General features: G+C 42.1%; 1 protein-coding gene across 1 annotated transcript; it reads left to right on the forward strand.

The window, feature by feature from the left end:
• Nucleotides 1-5,260: 5,260 nt before the first annotated feature.
• On the forward strand, nucleotides 5,261-20,463 carry GORASP2 (golgi reassembly stacking protein 2). The gene is made up of 10 exons (XM_041473350.1): nucleotides 5,261-5,390; nucleotides 13,212-13,292; nucleotides 14,008-14,211; nucleotides 14,687-14,773; nucleotides 15,226-15,356; nucleotides 15,950-16,082; nucleotides 16,208-16,331; nucleotides 16,694-16,780; nucleotides 18,642-18,737; nucleotides 19,417-20,463. Exons 1-10 carry the CDS (start codon nucleotides 5,328-5,330, stop codon nucleotides 19,734-19,736), a joined length of 1,326 nt encoding a protein of 441 aa, XP_041329284.1. The 5' UTR covers nucleotides 5,261-5,327; the 3' UTR covers nucleotides 19,737-20,463.
• The last annotated feature ends 2,813 nt before the right edge of the window (nucleotides 20,464-23,276 follow it).

Here is a 23,276-nt window from a genome sequence, read left to right on the forward strand (position 1 = left end):
TTCAGGCCAGATTTTGGTGGCTGATGTCTGTATGAAATGGGACAACAAGCTAGAGTAAGGGTTCTGAGTTTAAAGTAATTATGGAGGCAACAAAGAGAGGATATTGATTTTACTAAGCTTATTCCAATATTCAGGCACACATTTTCAAAGCTTTTTAGTAGCAGAAGATGGCTATTTTTGAGCTTAATCAGTCTTAAGGTCTCAGATGAAACCCCTGTAGCAAGCAAAAACTGTATAACAAGCCATTCTGTCAGAAACCTATGGCTATAATATCTTTAATAGTCAAAGCTGTGCCATTCAGATCTGTGGGAAAAGTACTTACCAGTGTCTAACTCAGAGCTACTGGGTCTTCAGCAGCTTTGGGAAGACAGAGTTTAACTGTATTACAGCCAAGTCAATTGCTTTTACGAGTTACAGTAATGAAGGCTTTAGGTAATTTCCTGTGTCCTATTAATAGGACCTCCACAAATTAGTTTTGCTGAGTTTCTGGTTTCTGAAACAAAAGCCTTGATTCTGGTCTCAGCTGACTTGGGGAAGAGAGCTGTAGATTACCTTTACAATTCTCTGATCCGTTGATGGCATCTGCAGTCCTTGGTGCAAATTACAGCAGCCAGAGGAACTGTTCCTGATAATAACCAGAGCATGACAACACTGACTACAGCTCTAACATGTGCCCATGCTGGGAGCTCTGGGGAAAAAGCAGAGAGCAATTCTGGCAGCTATGTGCCACAGAGCACTCCCCTCACAGAGATGTGTGTGCTCAGGCTGATCCTGAGACATTGTGGCCCTTCCCTCCCAGTGCAGAAGAGATTGCTGCGTGTTGCAATAGCACCAATGTAGAGTTTTCAGCTGAAGGTTTATGAGCTCCAGCTCCTTCCTTGCTGGATACAAGTCGCTCTTAATTGTCTCAGTGAAACTGCTTCCCCTCCCTTGTGCATTACTGTAAATCTGCCATAATGCAATGGAAATTGATAGATATTTAGAGTGGTAAAAAATGTCAAGTAGTCAAGACTAGGCTCTTGGAGTTTGGCATGGTCTTTTTGCCTTGTGGAGCACCAGGGAGAACCAGCCCTGCAGCATTCTCACTGGAAAAACTGCCTAAGAGCAATTTGTCCAGCTAGTGCCTTCTTCATTCCCTGTTTAGCTGCATAGCAACTAATGACCATGAAACCAGCTTTACAAAAGCCCCATATTACTTCTGTACTTAATTAACTTTTAGAACATCAGACTGTAGTATTTAACCACAGCCTGCTGAGTTTCAGGGTTTCTTGTTTGGTCAGAGACTCACTAATGCTTGGCTTCCTTTCAAAGTGCTTCACTGTTAATTTATCTTAACATTCACACATGGTCTGATCTTTTCACAGCTGTTCCCAGCAGCAGGTCAAGAACAGGTTCAGTCTCGCACCCCCTGATATTTGCATGTACACTGACCATTGATATCTTATTTCTCCTCAGATTGCCTCAGTTCCAAAGCATCTACTGCCCCTGGTCTCCATCGTCTAAAACTATGGGGAGTGTTTGTGAATACTCCTGCAGCCAGTGGATGGGTGTATGGCTTCTCTGTGTCAGCAGGCTTTTACCAGCCATTTGTGTGATCTAGAGCTACGTTTTTGGTTTTGTACAGCTGAAGGGCCTGTGCTTTAGGTCTTTTGTTACTATGAAGTTCTAAGTGTTGTGGGTGCACAGGCAGGTGGATGCCTCCCAAGCAGCAGCAGGCTGTTCCCCATGTGCTTGCAAAGGAGATAATGTCTCCTTGGGAACTGCTAACATATGAGTTGCTGTTAGACATAGAATAGACTCTTTATGGCTCCTACCAAGCCCAGTCCTGCTCTGCTGGGACTGGAGTCAACAAGCAGCTATTCTGAACTGCAGCTCCTCATATCGGGCAATTCATTAAGAGCTGAAACTAATGAGGTAATGTATTGATTAGGGGATAAAACTAAGAGTTATGTTATGACCCATCTGCTTCTTAGTCACTGCACACTGCTTCTCTATTTCCACCTGAAACCGTAGCCTTCCTTTAGTGTTTGTGTACTGGGACAATCCCTTTTATTACTGTAGGCCTTCCCATGACTCTGGCAGTATTCACTTAATTTAATTTTAAAGGCACCCATTAATTAAAATTATTCTATTTACTGATTCTTAATAATTCCTCAGAAGCTTTTGTTGTGGTGTGCATGTCTATGTTTGAGCTTAAAACCGTTTCTGCAATAAATCATAATTTTCTGCCTGTCTTAGCCTCTAAGTGATTTGGGTCAAATAGACTGATTTGTTCACTGTAGCTCCCTTCCTGCCACACATGCCTGGGTTTCTGTCCATTTTCATTCCTGTTTGCCCAGCACCAATAATACAGAAGGGTTAAAGGAGAAGAAAAGAAAGCACAGTTGCTTTTCTTCATCCACTGCATATCCTGCTCTGCAGAAGGATGCTGGCCCCGCTGGAGGCATCTGCAGCACATCCTCTGCAAAGGTCAGCGTGGCTGCTTCATCTATTGCAAACTGGATTTTAGCCAGCAGCTGTAGCTGACAGTTTCAAGAAGGCCACTTCCCCATCCATCTTCCTCAGACAATTGTGAGCAGTCTCCAAACTAATAATTCATCATTTGCACATGTGTGCCTTCTACTTTGTTATTTTATTAGCATATTAGAAGGGCCCTGCTTTATTTATTAAATTCATTATTATTCTTATCAAATGATGACATGTTGTTAGCCAGGAAGATGCACTTGCTATCTCACAACTAATTATTCCAATTAAGTTTTCATGATTCTACCATAAAGCACAGCTCATTAACTTTAATTACTTTTGAAATGCAGCTGCTGAGATACAAATGTAAAAGAACAGGTAGGTTATATTTGTTAGTTAATTTCTGCAAATGGGGTTTGTTGTCATTAGGTCTTAAGTGATACATTCAGGCAATCTTGTTCCCTATTTCTTAGGTAAGATTTGTCTTTTTTATCTAAGAGGGTTCTAAAATTTGGTTTTTTTTAGACTAGTCTTTTGCCACAGAACATTGGATCAAATTCAAAGATATTTCTTCAAATAAACCTGTGTACTTCAGTTGAGCCCTTAATGGGAATTGATGGACAACTAGGTAGCATCTTTCTTTGCTGGAGTGGAACCATCCCAGAAAGGGTCACAGCACTTTGATAGAGAGCTGAGATGCTGTGGTAAGGCAAAAGTTTTTAAGGAAAAGAATTCCAGGTTTTGCCGTGATGTATGTGGCTTATGTCTCCAGGGAGGGGCCAGGTTCAGATTTCTCTGTAGGGTTGACTTGAGCGGTTGTCCCAGTTTGGCTGGGATAGAGTTAATTTTTTTCTTGGTGGATGGTTAAAACAAAACATAGCTGCCTATTTTTGAGTTCATCACATGCAGGCATGAAATGTCTACAGACCTCCTGAGGAAGAGGGAAACAGAATTTCTTTGTTGCTGTGAAAATAAGACAAACTGGCTGCTGGTGCAATGGTGCTGACTGGATCTCAGGGTGTAATGTCTGAGCAGACTCAAGGAGCTGAAATATCTGTTACCTTGCTTCACCACCAGCCCCTTCAGGAAATGTGAAGGGCATTCCCCCTCTGATAGCATTTCACTCTTGCAATTGCAGTCAGAGTAGATATAATTTGTATTTCCTTTCACAAACAGCTGGATGCAATAGCTGCTGCAAACTGCCAGAGTGCTCTTCCTCAGCCCCTCAGACACCTCTCAATGGTCACAGGAGCAGAGTTCAGCCATACAAGTGTTACTGCCAAAGACAGGGTGTTTTTCTCCTTTGAGTTTGAATGTGGTGGGTTTGGCTTTGCTACTTACTGGGAACCGTGTAATTAGATGATAAGTTCATAAAATCAGCACTGTGTAATTTGGCCAGTCCCAGTTTTAAGGCTGTTTACATGTTCAGAGGCGAAATGTAAGTGTGTGAAATGCTAGTATTCACATCATAGATTTTCAAATGCATATTCATCAAAGTGACAACTTTTTAATGGCAGAACACTGATACTCTTTTTGGTCCTGGTGTTGCTGGGCAGAACTATAAAGGTCTTTCTATTTTTCCAAAGTAAAATTTTAGACATTTTCTCTACAGTTTTCAATGACATGGTTTCTAATAGGTATTTTGCAGTGTCTATTTTGTGGAGTCCAGAACTGGCCATGCCTGATGAGAGTGCCTGGAGAAACACTGTCTGTCTGCTCCAGTGGAAAGCTGAGCACAGTGAGCTGGTTAAGGGTGGAAAGGGGTCGCTCACCTCTGCAGGCAGCACTTGGGTCAATCCCAAGTGAACAGAGGCTTTTAATACTAAGCAGTGAAGCACTATGATAATACAGAGGGGAGATGAGTCCAAAAGAAGTGAAGTACGCTAATCTGAATATCCTTTCCATATTCCATTAAGAATCTTTAACGCTGTGTTGCAGTTCACTAATAACTAGTGTTTCTGCATCACTAAAACACCGGTGACACCAGCATTCCTTAAAGAGGTCACTTATCTGAACCTCCGCAGGATCGGAACCAGGACGCACTGGTCTGCATGGGCAAGCTGTGAGAAAGGAACAAAGAACTGGGAGAGGGAAGATCTGAATCTGACATTCGTAGTGCTCCCTGATAGCCACCGAGTGCTCCCTGATAGTCCGCCTTCTCCGGCTGCCCCGAGGCATCCCGCTGGCTGCGGGCAGGATGCCATGGCTGGCTCCGGGCAGGATGTCACTGCAGGCGTGGGGCTCCGGCCAGGATGTCATGGCTGGCTCCGGCCAGGATGTCACTGCCGGCGTGGGGCGCGGCCGGCAGCCCGCGGCTCTCCCGCTCCAACAGGTCGGCAGCGAGGATCGGCCCCGTTATTGCGCTGAAGTGTGCGGTGCGTGCCTGGAACGGGTTAATTCAAAATTCGGCCCTTGGGCAGCATTTCTCGTTGCTCTGAGCCGGCGCGCCGCTCCTGCCGCTGCCGCCGCTGCCGCCGCTCCTGCCGCTCCCGCTCCCAGACGGTTCCTGCGCTCCCGGCGCGCCCCGCAGCCCCGCCCGGCTCGGCCCCGCAGGGGCAGCGGCGCTCGGAGCTGTGGGAGTAGAGAAGGAAGCGTAGGTTGTGACCTGCCACCTTTATGCTCTGTGCACACACCCAGCACACCTTGTTCATGTACTGACACGAATCAATCCATTGACTCTTCCTGCCTGGCACCGTCGGGCGCCCCCGCCCCACGCATGGCGCCGCCGCACTGGGCCGCCAGGGGGCGGCACGGCTGCAGACAGGGGCGCGCGGCCTGGCCCCTCGCGGCCGCCGTAGGGCCCGCCCGGCGCCGGGCGGGGGCAGCGCGCGGTGCCACGTCCCCGTCGCGGCGCGTTTGCGGCCATGGGCGCCTCGCAGAGCATCGACATCCCCGGCGGCGGCACCGAGGGCTACCACGTCCTGCGGGTAAGGGCGGCGCGGCCCGGCCGGGCGCCCCGGACACTCAGCCCGTGGGCGCGGGGCCTATCCCGTCGTGGGGCCGCGCTGGAGCGGCCCGGGGGCTCCCCGCTCGGCCCCGGGGACGCGCTTGGACAGCGGGGCCGCCCGCGCTCCGCCGCCGCTCGTGGGAGCGCTGAGGTGCGCCGGGCCCGCGCTGCCGCTCCCGGATTGGGGAAGTCTGGAGAAAGAATTGGTCCAGAATAAACAAATCCCGGGCCGGGTCGTGCCGCCAGGTTGTGCCTCCGTACGAGCAGGCCGGGGCTGGCGCATGGGAGGCGATGCCGGGTTTGGGCAGCAAAGCTCTGAGGGCGAGGCGGCCTCTCCTGCAGCAGCCGCTGCTCACAGCCCTGCCGCGGGTCCGGGCTGCGCTCGGGCGCTCCCGGGATAACGCGTCAGGCTCGTCCTGGTCGCTGCATCATGGGCTGGACTGGGCTGTAGCTGCTGGCACCCGCAGCAGTTCGGGGCTGTCGGTGCTCACAGGGCAGCTACAACTGAGGGCTGCAACTCCACTGAAAGTACTGCTTTTCATAGGTACACTGGTTTTGTTCACGTTGTGGCCACAAAACTTTGTTTGTGAAATACAAAATACCTTATTAGGCTGCTCTCTTGAGGTTCTGTGAACAGCCTTTTGAAAGTCCTTCCTTTTGCTTTCAGTGAACAGAATGGCTCCCAGGTCGTGCCGTGGAATCTGAGGCTGTGCTGGGGTACAGGGACCTTGCTGGAGTCAGTCCCTGCCCGCAGCACGGTGCCTTTGCCTTTTTCTTGTAATCTTGCTTGGATCTGGTGCCTTTTGTTTTCATTTAGGCACTTTTTTGTTGTAATGTTTTTGCTATGACCCAAAATTACAGTGTTTGATTGCCAGTCTTTGTAAATGTAATTGAGAGGTGCACATTAAAGGAGTTGATTTCCAAGAAGACATCCTTATTTATATTAAATGCAGGAAAGGACCTGCCTGCTGTCATAAAAAGACTGATATCTCTGTTTTTCACTGCCTTGTCTTCTTACTGATATACTGAGATGCCACAATAATGAGTGATCACTATTTGTCTGTGGACAGGCTTCTTAAGCTGCATCATGATCCCAGCCTTACAGTTATAATTTGGGATGATTTTATTGAAATGCATGTGGCATGCATCAATGTGACTAGAATTTCTCTCTGTAGTTTTTCCAAGTTTGATTTTCCAGTTGCCATGCTGTAGTAAGTTTGTTACAGACAGCGTTGGGCTCGCACTGTTAGAGGAGCTCTACAAGTGCTCTGTCTGCGTGGTTTGACCTTCAGTAGAACATGGGGTCAAGCAAAACTGTTTTGTTCTGATTTACTCTCAAGTACATTTTCCTTCTGAGCTCAGTACTTTAAGTAAATGGGAATGGTAGAAGGAAAACAGCAGTAGTCTTCCAGTGTTACAGATCTAATCCGAGTACGATCAGATTTCTTTGATAACACCAAACTTCTGTAAATAATGTAAAGTGATTGTTTAAAAGATTTCATTACATGTGGGAAAATTAGAGAAATGTCAGAAAAATTTTTCAATTACTGGAAGAAATTGGGTAAGGCAGATAAATGAAAATATGTGTTAAATGGCCATGAAACAAAGAGATTACGTTGTTCAGTGTGACTGTAGGAGCCAAGCACAAGTTGCCAGAGGGATAAGCAGACTGAGACTGTGTGAGTTACAGGTTTTTTACAGTGAGACTTGTAGACTGTACATGCTGTCTCCCCACCAAACTAGTAAAAAGTCTCTCTCTCTGCTCACTTCAAACAGGAACAGAAATACATGCAACAAGTGAACACTACTATCATTAATTTTCAGTGTAAGATTTGCAGATTACTTAATTCTTTTGGTTACTTCTGCTGATATTCAGTGCCATATTGCTTTCATTGTGAGCTTTATCAGCAGTGCAGTTGGAAGGGGAATTAGGAACCCTCCAGGGCTGAGGTGCTGTCAAAGGAAAAGAATTTCATCATATGCATACTTGACAGCAGAAGTTGCTTTGGGTTGCGTTGTTGGTTTCTAGACATTCAAATGTAGGTGGTTATTGTGGGTTTTTTGGGTTTTTTTTTGGTAAGAGGGAGAAAAAGTTGCCAAGTGTTCTGTGGCCCAAGTCTCTTCATAAGTAGACCTAGTAATGAGTCATTTGTTTGAAGCAATTCTCCTCAAGTTTCCTTTAACATAAGGTGTGTGGCTGATTAGACCAACTGGCTGACTCTGTGTATTACTCAGTATGTGTTTGTTTCTGCTCTTCAAAACAGAATGAAGGAAAATTTTGAGTAATTTTCTTGCTCAGCAGTGTGAAACTGCTGTAGTTTGCCCAGGCTGATACAGTTTCTTCAGCTAGTAGATGACATCACAACATCCCAATGGCTGGGGGCAGAGTGGCTGGAAAGTGGCCCAGTGGAAAAGGTCCAGGGATGCTGGTTGACAGCAGCTGAACATGAGCCAGTGTGTGCCCAGGTGGCCATGGCTGGTGGCATCCTGACCTGGATCAGGAATAATGTGGCCATCAGGGACAGGAGAGTGACTGTCCTCCTGTACTGGGCACTGGTGAGGTCACACCTCGAGTGCTGTGCCCAGTTCTGGGCCCCTCAGTACAAGACAGACATTGAAGGCTCTGGCCCAGATCCAAAAAAGCTCTGGAGCATAACTCCAGAGCTGTGAGGGACAGCTGAAGGAGCAGGGGGTGTTTAGCCTGGAGAAGAGGAGCTCCGGGAAGACCTCATGGCTCTCCACAGCTCCCTGAGAGGAGGGTGCAGCAAAGTGGGGGTCAGCCTCTTCTCTTAGGTAACAAGTGAGGAAAGAGCCTCAAGTTACACCAGGAGAGATTTAGAGACTGGATTTTAGGAAAGGATGGCCAGGTATTGGAATAGACTGCCCAGGGGAGTGGTTTAATCACTATCTCTGAAAACATTCAGAACATGTGTAGATGTGGCCTTTGGGTTAGATTTAATGCTGAACTTGACAATGCTGGGTTAGTGGTTGGCCTCGATGATCATACAGGTCTTTTTCAAACTTAATTATTGTAAGATTCTATGTAAGAATTCTTATGTGTGAGAAATTTGTATGCTGCCATGTTACGTGGCATTCTCCCTAAAAGATACTAAGCAGCAGTGCCCAAAGTTTAGATTTCCCTCTCTTGTTTATGGGATTTGGTTTCTTTTAATAGTGATATAAATGTGTTGCATGAAATGATCTTTTAAGGGAGGTTCACATTTTAAAAGCTCGAGTTAAATTCTCTGTGCTAAAATAAAAGGTTATATACATAAATAGAATCTGTTTTCTTACTGAAAACTTACAAAGCTTTTTCTTTTGATGGTGTTTCATCAAGAAATTAAATACAGGTATACAATGTAATGTATTAAAATAACTGACAGAAATCAAAGAGATTCTAGAGCTCTAGAAGTAATTGCTTATATATGATACATAATGAAATTTTACTGCCAGTTATGGAGTGGGTGGAAGAACTACAAAAAAATCTTTCAGTATTTCTTTGCGAATAAAGTAGAATACTGGGAAGAGTTTCTTATGTGGGGAAAAAAGAAAGCCTTGGAAGTTGTGTATTTAATGCTTGAAGTTAAGCTTCTGGAAGTTTACAAACTAATATAAGGTAGCTGGCTTTCAGAAGTGGTCAGAACCTTCATCTGCCTCTGAAAAATGCACATTTCAGTGCCTAATTTCATTTGCAGTTGCACTGCTCTCTTGGGGCTTCAAATTGTGACCACTTTGCTGCTGAGCAGACTTAAAACTTAAAATATGTAATGTGTACTGTGTAGGCATAGAATGGTAGTGTTGGGAACAGTGTTCAGCAAAGAAAAACTTTCGTGTATTTATGTGGAAAGACAGGAAAGTCTTTTCAGTACTAGAAATTAAAATTGGTGTATTGACCTTGAAGCCCTTTTCCTGTTTAATTCTTGACAGTGAATTAAAAGTGAAATCAGTGTGTGATCTATGTACTCAGCAGCCCTGCTGTCATCTTGGTGAGAAACTGAAACCCTGCAGCACTGTGTGAGGCCCTTTTCTGCCCTCTGATATTCAGCATTTCATAGAGGTTTTCTTAATCTGCTCTTAAAAAGCTCTGGCATTGCATTGCTACAGTCTCTTTGTATTTTCTGTGCCACTGTTTGTCTCTATTGTTAGAAAATCATGGCATTTACCCATATGGGTCTGTGACTTGCATTTCTGAAATAACAGCTGGCTTTGAGAGAATCAGGCTTCCCAGGCTGCTGGGGATGGTACCTTGCCTGCAGTAGCATCTGTTGTAAATGGCATTACTTGGTTATTTCTCAGCAATTATTCAATTACAAAGGCAAGTTACTAAATAGCTACTTGGGGCACCCAGCAAAGCTGCATAAAGCCAAATTGCTCAGGAGGCACAGAGTTTATGTATGGATCCATGGAATCTTTATTATCTTCATCCTTAGTAGAGGTGGAATAATTTGTGTCCTTGTATTTGCTAAGGTCCCTGGTTATCCTTTGTTACTGTAGCTCCTGGAAGAGAATCCTGGCCACAGAGCTGGGAGCAGAGAGCTGTATTGTGCATTTGGCACTGTGTGGTGGTGATGAATTGAGCAGGTAATGACTGAAAGTAAGACAATGTGACAAAACCAGCATGGGGTCAGTGCCATTGTTGTGCAGGGCTGAGTGTATCACTTCTTTAAGGAGGAGACTTTTCATGGGGAATGAACTCAGAATTTCTGGGTGACATTTCTGGGACTGCCAGGTGCTTTTCCATCAGTGAAGGTAGGCCAAGGAAATAGGAAACTTTGTGACAACCTGTGCACAGCAGGATGACAGAAGGAATGCGCATACCTGCTTCTGAGGCGTGATTGGCACAACTATAAGGGTTTGATTCCTTTCAGCTACAGCTTCCTGGTAGTTTTTACGTGCCCACTTAGAAACAAACCATGCAGAGGTGTTCAGGATTGTGATGGGTTTGGGACAAGGAGTTCAACATCTGAAGATACTTTCTGCAAACGAATCATTTGGAACTTGTAAACTCTCTCAGTCCCTTCATCAGTTTGGGGCAGAACACAAATTCTGAGTAAATTATTTATCCATCCCAGGTGTCAGTGAGCTTGCCATTGATGGATGCTGAACATATGTAGTTCTCGTTTATTGTATGTACTCCGTCTTACTTCAAAAAGTTGCTCTATGGAATACTGGCCACTCTTGGCTCACAGTGTTCAGGATATAATCCCTTGGAGGTCATTAGGGAGGGATATTGTCAGAATGCAGGAGGCTTGTTGTGATTTCGGTATGATTTGGTTTTTTATTTCAGAGAAGTTAATTTAGAAATGGAGGAAAATCTCTGAATGAGATGAAGTCTGGCCTTTCATAATTTCAAGGCCATGACATATATCCAGTCCCAAAAATCTGATGCGTTATGCTGGATGTACTGATTTTTAATGCTGAGGTTTAACTAACACATGTTATGTCTTTAAATCTGTTTCCCCAGAAAGTTCTGGAACCATACGCTGATTTATTTAATTTTGGTATAAAGCATGCATATCAGGTTCATTAAAAACACAAACTGTAAGTTCCTGTATGACCTATGCAATAGATGGTGAAATAAGAGAGAGAGAGAGAGGTTATTTTCATGTCACTTCCCTAAACTGAGGGAAGAACAACAGCATAAACTCGTCCTACAATCACTACTCAAACCCAGGAAAGGAGAGGATGTTTTGAATGATTTGATTAAGAGGTTATTTTCCTGTCACTTCCCTAAACTGAGGGAACAACAGTGTAAACTCGTCCTACAATCGCTACTCAAACCCAGGAAAGGAGAGGATGTTTTGAATGATTTGATTACAAGAGAAACTGCAAGTCTGAGAATACCATTATGGATCATCTCTATAGGAAAGCAGTCTTTTGATTCTCCTTTCACAAAACTGTTTAACCTCTCTTTGACGGGGAGGTCTCGAGTATTCAATGTAAGTAAATGCTTCTACATTTGGGAAGAATAATTCATATAGTGAATTTTAGCCTCTCTGTGGCTTTTGTCCTAAGCTAAAGTTTCTGTTTGTGGAGGCTCTCCTCAGGTAACCATACATTATTGCAAGTTTGAATATCTACAGTTAAATGAGCTCTGGAAACAGTCCACAAGTGCCAGAGCCACGTCCACAATGTGCTGGGAGTTTCTGTGCAGCTGGAACCAGGGTGTCTGCCCCATGCAGCTTAGCTTATACTTTTACCTTATTACCTGGTGCACAGTTTGGTGTCTGATCTCTGGCTGTGCTTGGTGAGAGGCATCAGGAACAGACAGGTTGTGTAAGACAGTAGTTTGGATCTCGTAGAGGGACTGCAGGATATTTGTGACTGGGAGATGTGGTTCCACATACTTAATACTTGGAGAGGGAGAATACCTGTACCTCAGCTGTGGGAAATTATTTCCAAGGATCCTACAGATACCTCGAAGAGACACTTTTACAGACACACTTCAAGTCCTAGTTAGAAATTATAAATGTGGACTTTGGGGATGTTATTGTTGCCTCAGTGATTCTTATTACTTTGGGATGTTGTTGATTTCATACTTTTTGCTGGCTTACAAATCTTGGACAGCAATCTGTATGTGTGTGATGTGACTCTGGAATCACTAATTCCAGCTGTAGATTATGTGACTAATGTTCTAAGCTTTGGGCATCTGTTACCCACAAGTAATCTGAGTTTTTTTCCAAGCTCTGATTTTGTGAACGTGTTGGGCCGAGATAAATAAAATTCTAGAAGAACAGTTTTATTAGTAATCAAGCACTTTTCAAATTCCATTTTAGAATATTTTGTTTTAGATAAGTCATATTAAGAAAATTCAGTTCCTGCAGAATCAGGCCAGTGTTGAACAATCAAATACATTTTTACCACTTCTGTCAGGTAGAATAATATGTAATGTAAGGAACCGCACTGTAAAGGGTAATGGTTTTTTAGATCTTTTTGGAAGGTGATTGTAGTACACAAAAGAAAAAGGCAGTGGGTAAAATGAATCAGCTTCCACTCAGAAGAAGAGTGTACTCACCAAAAAAGCTGTAGGAAAAATCTGACAGCCATGTTTAGAGTTACTTTTCATTGTCAGCAATGCAAGCAATAGTGAAAAAATGACATTGGCAAAATGTCTCTCAGTTATTCCATTTGGAATTAAAAGCATACTTTTAGCTTCTGTGAGTAGTGTGTATCCAAAACTTAGGCCTTGTCTTAGTGGGCCTTGTCTGACTTGAGCAGCCACGGCTGCAAAATTGCATGTCTCTTTTCCTGCATCCTGAAGTTTTATTAATGAAATCACTGGTTGTACAGATGCCCTCTGTGTCTCAAGAATGTCACCAGGTGATGTTTAATCACGAGATAACAGCCTGTGCTATTTACAGATGTGACTCTCCTATTCCTTTAGTAAGCATAAGATAAAAAACAAGGTCTAGTGTTGGTACTAGAGTGGAAAGACAGAACTTATTAACCAACCTTTTCAGAATTCACTAACCTCGTCCTTTCACTATAATCTTCTTTCTTGAAACAAATGCTTAAAACTTATCTGATGCAACTGTTAAGCACTGCTTTTCCCAGGGAGTGGCTACTGCTGTGTCATTCCTCAATTTATAAATGATAATTCTTTTGAAATATCTGTATTTTATTTTTTTAAGGGAGGGATTTTTTGGTTCTATAGATTATATGATTGTATTTGAATATTTTAAAATTATATACACAAACATTAGTAGCTTCTAGAACCACACCTGGCAAAAGCAGAAATATAATTCTAATTTATGAATTAGCATTGGAACACTTTTACTAAATTCTTGTTTAAATTTGTTAGGTACAAGAAAACTCACCGGGGCATAGAGCTGGATTGGAGCCATTCTTTGATTTTATTGTGTCCATTAATGGTTCAAGATTGGTAAGTGCATTGCTATTTTATAACTGTTAATAGAAACAATGTGTTGAGAATTGGATATTTATAGGTAAAACAACTGATTTGTTTTATTTAAATATATATAAAATATTTCTTCTTACTTTAAAAGTGAGGAAGGCAAACTGCACCAGGAATTGATTTCCTTCACCCTGTAGGAACAGTTGAGTTCAGCTGGAGGATAAGACAGACATGCTCTCTGCAGACATCTGTACCAAGCCTGCTGATTCGCCCCTCATGGTTTATGCTAGTGCCCTCCTAGTTCTGTTTGCTTCCACAAGAACTCACAAACTTCACACAGACCAAACAGGTTGATGAAAAGCTGCTGTCAGAGCTGTTGGCTGGGCAGGAGGCACAGGGGGAGCTTCCAAGCAGAGCTATTGTCAAACAACAGACCATAATAGCAGTGGAAAAAACCAGCTGTGGGAAGCTCTGTGCCAGTATCCCTGGATTTAAGAAAGCCTCTGAACCAGTCGGAAGTGTTTTCATTTTTGGAAAGTATCACCTGTTACTGTGAAGTCCCAGGGGTTTTCCATAGTTGTATTGTAGAATTGTGAAGGGACTGGAAGCTGGTTACAAAGCAGCTGTTAGTACATGTTCTGGTAACTGTGCAGTGTAGCACCTTTGGAATACAAGTGTTGCTGTAGAACTGGATGCTTGTTCTGTCAAACACTTACCCAAGCTCTTTTTTAAATATTTGCAGAATAAAGACAATGACACTCTCAAGGACCTGCTGAAAGCAAACGTTGAAAAACCTGTAAAAATGCTTGTGTACAGTAGCAAAACACTAGAACTGAGAGAAACATCCGTAACCCCCAGCAACATGTGGGGTGGGCAGGGCCTGCTGGGAGTGAGCATTCGCTTCTGCAGCTTTGATGGGGCTAATGAAAACGTCTGGCATGTCTTGGTACGTATGGACTTGGAAGTATTCTCATTACTGGTGTTTCTGCCTTCCTGTTGAAAAGTAACTTGCACGGGATGTTCAATGTAACAAAGCATGAGATCAAACTGGTCCCATTGATCAGACTGGCTTTGATTGAATTGGGGTTTGGGTAGACTTTTGAACCTTCTTTGAGCGTTCTGTCAGGCTTTGAGAATTCTCTACAAATTCATTTCCCACATGGATGTATATTTGTGACTGTATTGTCGAGTCTTGTATTTAAATGAATGGGTGTGTACAATACTCAGAGGTGCTGTATTTGGTACAACACCAGAACCATATGGAAAGGGACTGCCATGGAGCCAGCGTTTCATTAGCTCGTTACTGTGTTGCAAACTTGACCAGTTTGTCTGACACAGAGCCTGTGTGAAGTGCATATCTGTCTGTTCTGCTATACCCTTACACTTACATAGTGTTTCGTAACTTTCCATCCTAAAACTAGGAAGTGGAGCCAAATTCTCCTGCTGCATTAGCTGGACTTAGACCTCATAGTGACTATATCATTGGAGCAGATACTGTCATGAATGAGGTAAGTATAAAAAATAAGGTCTTTATTTTTTAAAAACTAAAACCACAATTGTACCAGGGCAGTTTGAAACATCCCTGGCTCTGTCGCTCTTCAGTGTGAATGGAAATCAGGTGCAAAGAGGAAGGAGCTCTGGCATGGTGCCTCTTCTTAAAGGCAGTCCTGGAGATAAGAACGGCTCTTAAATGTCTTCATGAAGTCAGATACAAGCTTCTGTACTCTAAAATTAATTTTTTGAATAGCAGATTTCAAATCTGGGTTGTGCCACGTCTTCTGAGTTGTGCTAGCAGAACACATTTTAAAGTTGGCCTTTTGATAAAACAGCAGCACCGCAAAAACTGCACCGTGGCTGTTACCAGAGTCCATTACAGAAAGTCAGGACTAGGATGATCGATCTAATGCCAAATGATAAAATAAGGACAAGAAAGCCCTTACTCATTTTTATCTTTTTGCAGTCTGAAGATCTCTTTTCCCTTATTGAAACACATGAAGCAAAGCCATTGAAACTTTATGTGTACAACACAGACACAGATAATTGTCGGGAAGTGGTGATTACTCCAAATTCTGCCTGGGGTGGAGAAGGCAGGTAAGGAGACATAGTGTTACAGGGAGATGGGGCAACTTTCTTACAGCACCATCCTGAAAACTGCTGGGTTTAACTTTTCCACAAAGATAAGGAAAGGATGTTGTTATATCAAAAGTGTTTCTCCTCTAATAAATTATGTATTTACTTGAAATTCAGACACACTTACTAATAAGAGGGGTGTAAATCAGTAAATTAGCTAGTGCAGAAGTGCATAAAGTGCAATGGTTCTTTCTGCATTAAATTCCAAATAGTCATTAGCTTGTGGTATATCCTTGAAGTATTGTGAGTAGCCAGAACACAGCATTGCAAGTAAGAACTGAGAGTTCAATTTCAAGCTGTATAGCTGCTTGGTTTAAATAGTAATAAATTTTATTTTGTGCTGAGTATTTATTGCTAAAGCTACAGAATTTCCTTTCAATGTTTTGTATTATTTATTTCTCCATAGAAAGTGAGGCAGTGTGGGGGCAGGAGGGGAAGGTTGTACAGCATTTACCTCGAAACTTGTTGGTGTCTTGAGTTGTTCATGCATTGCTTGCTATAGTCTGTAGCTGTAAAGTCACTTACCTGACTTAAAAATCTTCATATTTTAAAAGCCTAGGATGTGGCATTGGTTATGGATATTTGCATAGGATACCTACTCGCCCATTTGAAGAGGGAAAGAAAATTTCTCTCCCAGGACAGTTGCCTAGTGCATCTCTCAGTCCCCTCAAAGATGGTTTCACAGAGGTAAGTTGTGGTCCCTCTCCTTCGGCTTGGTAAAAATGGATGGTGACGTTTATTGCTTTTCTGCCTCTCTTGGTTTGTGTAGAAACAAACCCTAATGATGGAACTTTCTTTTCTCTATCAATAAGGTTCAGCTATCATCAGTTAATCCCTCAACCACCCTCCCTCCTGGGTCAGCAGGCCTTGAGCAGAGTCTGTCAGGACTTTCTATTAGCTCACCTTCAACTACTGTCAGTAATGTTCTCAGCACAGGTTGGTATTGAAAGGAACTGACCTGAAGTGCATGGCTTTTCTGACTTTCTTCTTCTCACAGATGTTTCTAATTAATTGAATAGACAGAATTGAAGAGAGAATAAAACTTTCTCCTAAATTTTTCTCAACAAAAAAGGCTAATGTACTGGATTTGTGCCTTACTTGCTCGCAAAGTAGTTGCAAACAGCTTCTATTAAAAATACCATGTGTATTACTTAGAATACTATTTGGCTTATCAGCATTTTAATATTAAGGCTAATAGTAATACTCCTATGAGCAATTATTTATTTGTACTCCTTAGGGAAAGAAGAGGAAGTGTTGTATGCTTAAAATCAATGTTGTTTCCCTGTGTACCCCACCAGGTGTTCCAACAGTTCCATTATTACCACCACAAGTCAGTCAGTCCCTTACCTCTGTGCCACCAGTTAACCCAGCAACTACATTACCAGGTGAGTAGGTAAAGTATCTTAAAACATTTCGGAAACAAAAATCTTATGGGAGCAAGGGAAGAGAGCTGCCTTTTCCACTGCTTTTTGGGGAAGGTGTAACTTGATACAGCTTATTCATTTCATGTAAGATCTCTCTCTGTGCAACCTCTACGCTGTGAAGAAAGAACTATTTTTCTTGCAGTATGTTCACAGCATGTCTGTAGCACAGAGGGGGGACCTGGCAACAAGAGTTACAAGTTTACCTTTTAGAGTTCCCTGCACAGTGGATGTAGTATTCAGGATTTCTCAGGAAGGTTTTGCTTTGCTATTTGCAACATTTTAGGAAACCCATCTTAAATACTCAGCTTGATCACTGTTCTAGTATAAATACAGGGCTAACAGTATAGAATTTATGTTGCAGTTACTGTTTCTGAATTATATAGGAATTTAAACTGGTATAATACAAGTAAGAGTCTTTCTACAGCATGGTTGTTTCCTGATAATAATGAACATTTCAAACACTACTATTCCAGAAGTATTCACAAGGGGTAAAATAAGGATTGTATAGGATTTTGCTGTGGCATTGGTGTGCTGGTACAGGACTCAATTGTGCCTTCCAGGACACCGAAGGAGCTGTATTTTATGTTTTGCTTGTTACAAGACAAGTAGATAAAGATGTATCCATTACATAAGCTCGGAGGGACAGCCTCTAAGGATGTGCGCTAGAGCTCAGTGCATGCAAACAAGGGCAGAGAACTCTCACAGCAGCTGAACTTGTTAGTAGTTTTCTATTTTATCTAGGAAGAAAAAGATTACCGTCCTTTTCTTCCCCAGCTGCCTAATCCACCGCTTCCCTAAGCTCTGCAAATACAAGGTTTCTGTTCACCTTTTTCTCTGAAGAGGATCATGGCTTTTTTAAAAGCAAATTAGAATATTTCTTGCAATTTGCATGGATATTCTAGTGAAATTGTTCTTACTAAATATACTGGAGGCTTAAAGTTCAAGTGAATTTGTTTGAAGTTCAGCTTTTTTCAGATTAAAAAAAAAAAAAATTTGCATATAGCTGACCTGAAAGCTCTTTGAATCAGATTATGTCAGCCTTCATGGGTAGGTGAAGATGGCTGGGTTTTAATCAAAATCTCTATACCGTGGCCTTGCTTTAAGACTTTTCTCGTCTCTGTCTTGATACTGTAGTAACAACAGTTTATTTCTGAATTAGCCTCTTCTGAAATTAACGCAAAGTACAAATAGAGCCCTTGTCCCAGAAATAAAGCTCTTCTAAAGTGGAAAATTCAGGAGCAGAAGGATGTTCCCTAGCAAACACAGTGATGGAAGGGCATGTGTCACATTCATTGTATGTTTCTCTTCTACTTTCAGTCCTTTCTGACTTTGAAAGTTCCTTTGTCTTGCCTTTTGATATACATTTTTGTAATTAACTCTAGTCATGAACTAAGTAGAAAAGACTAATAATAGAGTGATCAATATTAGGGATCAGGGAGTACTGTCTATGTAATCATATTATTACTGTTTGCCACTCAAATTGGGAATGGAGAACTTCTGGTATAGTGCTGTGGTGAAACAACCACCTTTGTTGAAAGTTGAACTTGGAATGCAAACCTTCTAATTCTGAAGTAAGATTCTGCTTTCCTCAGAAAAATCTGAAAGATTTGGGATTATGTATTTGCTAGTCCAGATTTCCTGCAGTAGGTATCTGTTCTCATTGTGCAGCTTAAAAGCTGAAATTCAGGTGAATTGGCATTCTTCCATGTAAAAATTATAATCAAGATTTAAAGCACATTTTAAATTATCAACAAGATCTAAGAAATAGTTAGAAAAAGACAATTTTAAGTTTTCAGCTGTAATTGTTCCACTCTTCTCTTAGGTCTGATGCCATTACCAGCAGGGCTTCCTAACCTGACTGATCTGTCCAAACTTAATTTACCTGCACCACAGATTGTTCCAGAAATGATACAGCCTGGTATGTACTTCTGCAAACTGAAACCCTGTAATTAGAGTTATCTAATTTAGACCCATTTAGGGGAGTCCTGAAAAGGGGATAAATTAAATGTTTACCTGAGATGGGGGTGGATGTTAGTGCCCAGATCTGGTAGATGAGGAATATGTCTTTAGATAAACTAATTCTAAACCTGTGTCTGTGTTTAGGTGTTTCATTTTTTTATTACTCGATTTATATCTCAGAAGAGATTGTGCCAAAAGTAAAAGTATATTATTTTTGGGTAAAAAAAAATATGAAGTGTTTCCTTGTAAGATAGATGAGGGGATTGGAGCTCCCTGAACTAAATGCCAGAATTATGAACCAATATTAGATTTATAGTTTTGAATTCAGCAAAACTGCTGAAGGTGCTCATGGAGCAAGCAAAAATATATTGGAAGCTTGTGTAGAATATGGTTTTTTTAAACTTCTTGTTTCTGACAGTTTCAGTGAAGGCCAGAAAAACCTAGTCATCAGTGCTAATGCATTAAATACCTAGTCTTCTGGGGAGGTACAAGCCACCTTGAATTTACTCTGATTCTTCAATTCTGAAATCTGAAAATTGAAAATGAGCCTGCTGAGTCAGTGCTGCACAAACACCATTTGAGCTGTCCTTGCTGTGCAGCAGCTCACTGCCTTCTTTTTTCCCCTTTTTTCTCTTCAGGTTTGCAACCCCTTCCCCCCTTGCCACCTCTGCATCTAATGGGAATAACACCTCTATCAGTGCCACCCAAGTGTGTTCCTATGCTTCCTTTGGTCACAGAGGCATCTACAGTGCCTACAGATTTGCTTCCCTCTATCACTCAAGCTGGAAGCTTTTCCATCAACCCTGGCAGTCCTGAAAATGTAGAGGAGACCTCTGCACTCACCTTGGATAGTGCTACTCCAATCTCCAGGGCAACTGTTGTTGACAGATCAAATGAATCCTCTGCAGCTAATGAAAAAACAACTGGAATCACAGATACACAAGCTTCTGAATCATAACTCCAAATCACTCTGTTGGATTGGCTTGGTATTTATTTAGCCATGGGATACATATTTGAAAAGCAAGCTATCATTAATTTCATACTAGTTTGTACTTAATCTTTAGAAGTCCTGTAAATAATATGGAGGTATAATAAAAATAAAAGGGGATTTATAAAGTTGGGGGGGGGGGGGGGGGGGGAAAAACTTGTATGTTACCAAAAAAAAGTCAAGGTGGTAAACAGAGTTCCACTGCCAAACTCTGAGGTGTATGTTTTTAATACAGGCTGACAGCTTTACCCTGCTAGGCTTGTCCTTCTTATAATTAGCAATTTTTGCTTCTGACAGAAATGAAGCGGGTCCTGCGTGTGACATTTACGTACCATAGTTCTTGTTCTTTGCAAGTATCTTGTTTCTACAGTGGGGATGAGAATGTTTAGTCTGAGTTGTGAATTTTAATGCTGCAAAACTTCCACCTAAAGATATTTCTGTTAAAATTGCTGAGTGGCCTGTTAAATGATATGTTGTTATTCAGCTTGTACACAAATCTTTGTCTTTAAGCTCTTGAGAGATGCTCAAGCCATGTTTCGTGACCACTGCTGAGTTGTTTCATACGCCCACTGTAAAACAGCATTTGGAAGGGAATACATGGAATGTTAAATGTAGCACACAATTTGGCACTTCATGACTACTGTAAGATGAATTAATGGAATAAGCATACATATAGCAATAAATTCCTGGAATTTTATTCTTTGTGTGACAAAATATTTTTTTTTTAATTCTTTAAATCTCATTTAACTTCTTAGCTTAGCTCTCCGGAGCACAGATCTGTGAAAGGGCCCGCTTCCAGAGGAGTGGTTCCAAGGGGGAATGCCAGACAACTTAATGGCAGGCAGGATCAGCACTTGTGCTTAAATCCATTGCGGCAATGAGTCATTAAATCTGCCTGCATATGATTCATACTTGGCTTTTTAAATTCATATTTAGGACAAAAATTGCATATTAACTGTAGATGATGCACTTGTAGAAACTGTTATGTGCACTGTACTCCAGGTGATAGCATTCACTTTTGTTATTAGGTGCAGTTGATGTGGAAAACTCTTCTGTACCACTCCAGTCCTTCTGTGTTACTGAGATTTCATTTGTATGTGGTTGCTACAAGCATATGCAAACTTACCCATATCATCAGCAGGCTCGAGCTGAAGTCTGTCTCAACAGCTGTGTAATTAATTTTGGCAATGTAGCTTGCCTGAGCAGTGTTTGGAACAGTAGTTGCATCTGACTTCTGATCATAATGATAATGTCTCAAATAATTTGTTCAAGTGGAAGCCTTATCTAATACCTGTTGTCCTGTCTTATCTTTATCACCTAAGTCTTTGTCTTTCCTCTGCCCCGCTGCTGTGCATTTCTCATCATCTGTTATGGCAAAAGCCCACATCAAAGACAGACCCCAAATACTTTTTCATACTGTAAGCAGTTTCTTTTCTCAGCTGCTTGGAGTGTGAAATCCCTCTGCCTTGCTAAGTAGGGCACTTGTTGTTTCTCAGAATGTATTTTTATTTACCTTTGTAAATCCAGTGTCGTATACCTCAGAATTAAACCTTGATATGAGAAGAAGGATGTTCCCTCTTTTCTTTCCTCTAACGGAGAAAGTATGTTGGTATCAAACTTCATTGAGCCTCACAGGTCTAACAGCCTTTCCTGCAACTTTGTTCCAACACACTTCCAACGCAAGAAGAGTGAAAATGTTTATCACAAACCAAATTTAGAGCAGTTGCTGATTGTGATCAGATGTTTTTAACTAGAGTCCTTGGGTAGAAGTTTTTGTTCTTGCAGTATGGCACAGTGTTCTCTGGCATGATTCTGTGCTTTGCAACAGCAAGCTGCAAACTTTCATAGGTCTTGTGCACTTGTCTCTAGTAGCAGACAAAAGAAGATGCTTAGTCTGAAGTTTAACATTTCTGTTAGCTATTTTAAGTCCCTTGCTGCTGACTATAAATCCAGCCTTTTGACAGCTACGAGAGCAGTGGAAGTAAGGCAGTGTTACCATCAGCAATTCTGCTGAAGAAAATATGACTTCAGATTTGGAAATGATTCAGTGGTGCAGATTTAAGCTGTAATCTCTCAGCTAAAAAGTCATAAACATTGCAAAGTTGAACATTTATTACTTAAAATATAAACAGAGGCCTTGAAGTCATACTGTTGTACTCTGTCCCTCTTTATCTAATTCCCTCAGCTTGATGTGATGAAATTGTACCTTAATCACTTCTGGCAAGGGTCTCTTAATGACTTGATTTTCCCACCAAAAAGAGAGAGTAAGGAGGAATAGGAACTTAAGATACACCAAAGGACTGACAGCTGATGTAACCTTATTTTCATGAGGGCATATATTCAGCTGTTAATGAACAATTAGGAAAAGGCACATTAGCTTTATTTAAAGCACTGACACATGGAGTTTTTTAACAAGTCCTGACAGCAAATGAAATGAATGTACTATGAACATCCCCAACCTTGCATGTAATTAAAAATTATTTACATGTGTGTGACCTACTCTAAAATGAATATGGTAATTTCCTGCTCCACCAAAAGCTGGTCTGGGGGCTGTGTTCACTGGCACCCTGGATTTGTTGTGAGGTTGCCGTGACAGCCATGTCAGCATGTGCTGAAGAAGTGCCTTCTGCAGTCTGATGCTCTGCTGCTGCTCCAGAAAACAGCTGCTCGGGCTGCAAGGTCAAGGCAGGAGTGTGGACAAAGCACTAATGGTGAACGTTTCTTAGCTGGGGGAGGGCGGGTCAGAAGGTGGGGCTGTGTCTGAACCTCTGAAAGCCATCTTTTAAATCCTGTCCGCATCAAACCTCACCGCAATTGGAGCTCCCTTCGTTCCCGGGAAATAGCTGTGCAGGGCCACGAGATGGCGTGCACTAGTTTGTTTTAGCTGAATTTACAGGCTAAGACTCAGCAACGAGGGTGGTTGGTTCCTGCCCCCCCAGCAGCAGCAACTGTAGTCAAATGGATGCCAGCTGGATGCAGAATGATGGCACTTGGGAACTGTAAACCAACTGATCTGAAGGCAGAAATGGGCTGAGCTTAAGCTATTTCTAAATTTCAGAGTTTTGTTGGCAGTTTGCTGACTTAAGTTAACCATGGGACTGGGTGAAAGTTTTGAAGAAAGCAAATCCTTACAGGCAGGGACTTGTTTGAGATCCTGTAATGCTGAAGGAGAGGCCTGGATAATAGTTCCAACCTCTCTGTGATCTAAGTGCTAATTATGGAATTAAGTTGAAGGGGGCAAGATAAGGATCTGGGATGTTTGATTGTGGCACTGTGTCTTCCCTGATTATACACAGGTTTTGTCTATACTAGTCAAACAAGTGTACACAATCACTTTGTAGCATAGAGGCCTAGCTGGCACCAAGCTCAGATTTTTGGTTCTTCACTTAGCTTAGACACCTAGAATCTGTTTCATTTTAGATTTGAATCCTGTAATGTTAGGCAAGAATTAGACTGCAGCAGTGTTTTTTCATTTTTAAGTGTCTGTGGTTCATAACTATTTCTTGTAGT

The sequence above is a fragment of the Pyrgilauda ruficollis genome, unplaced genomic scaffold (genome assembly GCF_017590135.1).
Source record: "Pyrgilauda ruficollis isolate IOZ18807 unplaced genomic scaffold, ASM1759013v1 scaffold3, whole genome shotgun sequence".
In the NCBI taxonomy this organism is placed as follows: domain Eukaryota; kingdom Metazoa; phylum Chordata; class Aves; order Passeriformes; family Passeridae; genus Pyrgilauda; species Pyrgilauda ruficollis.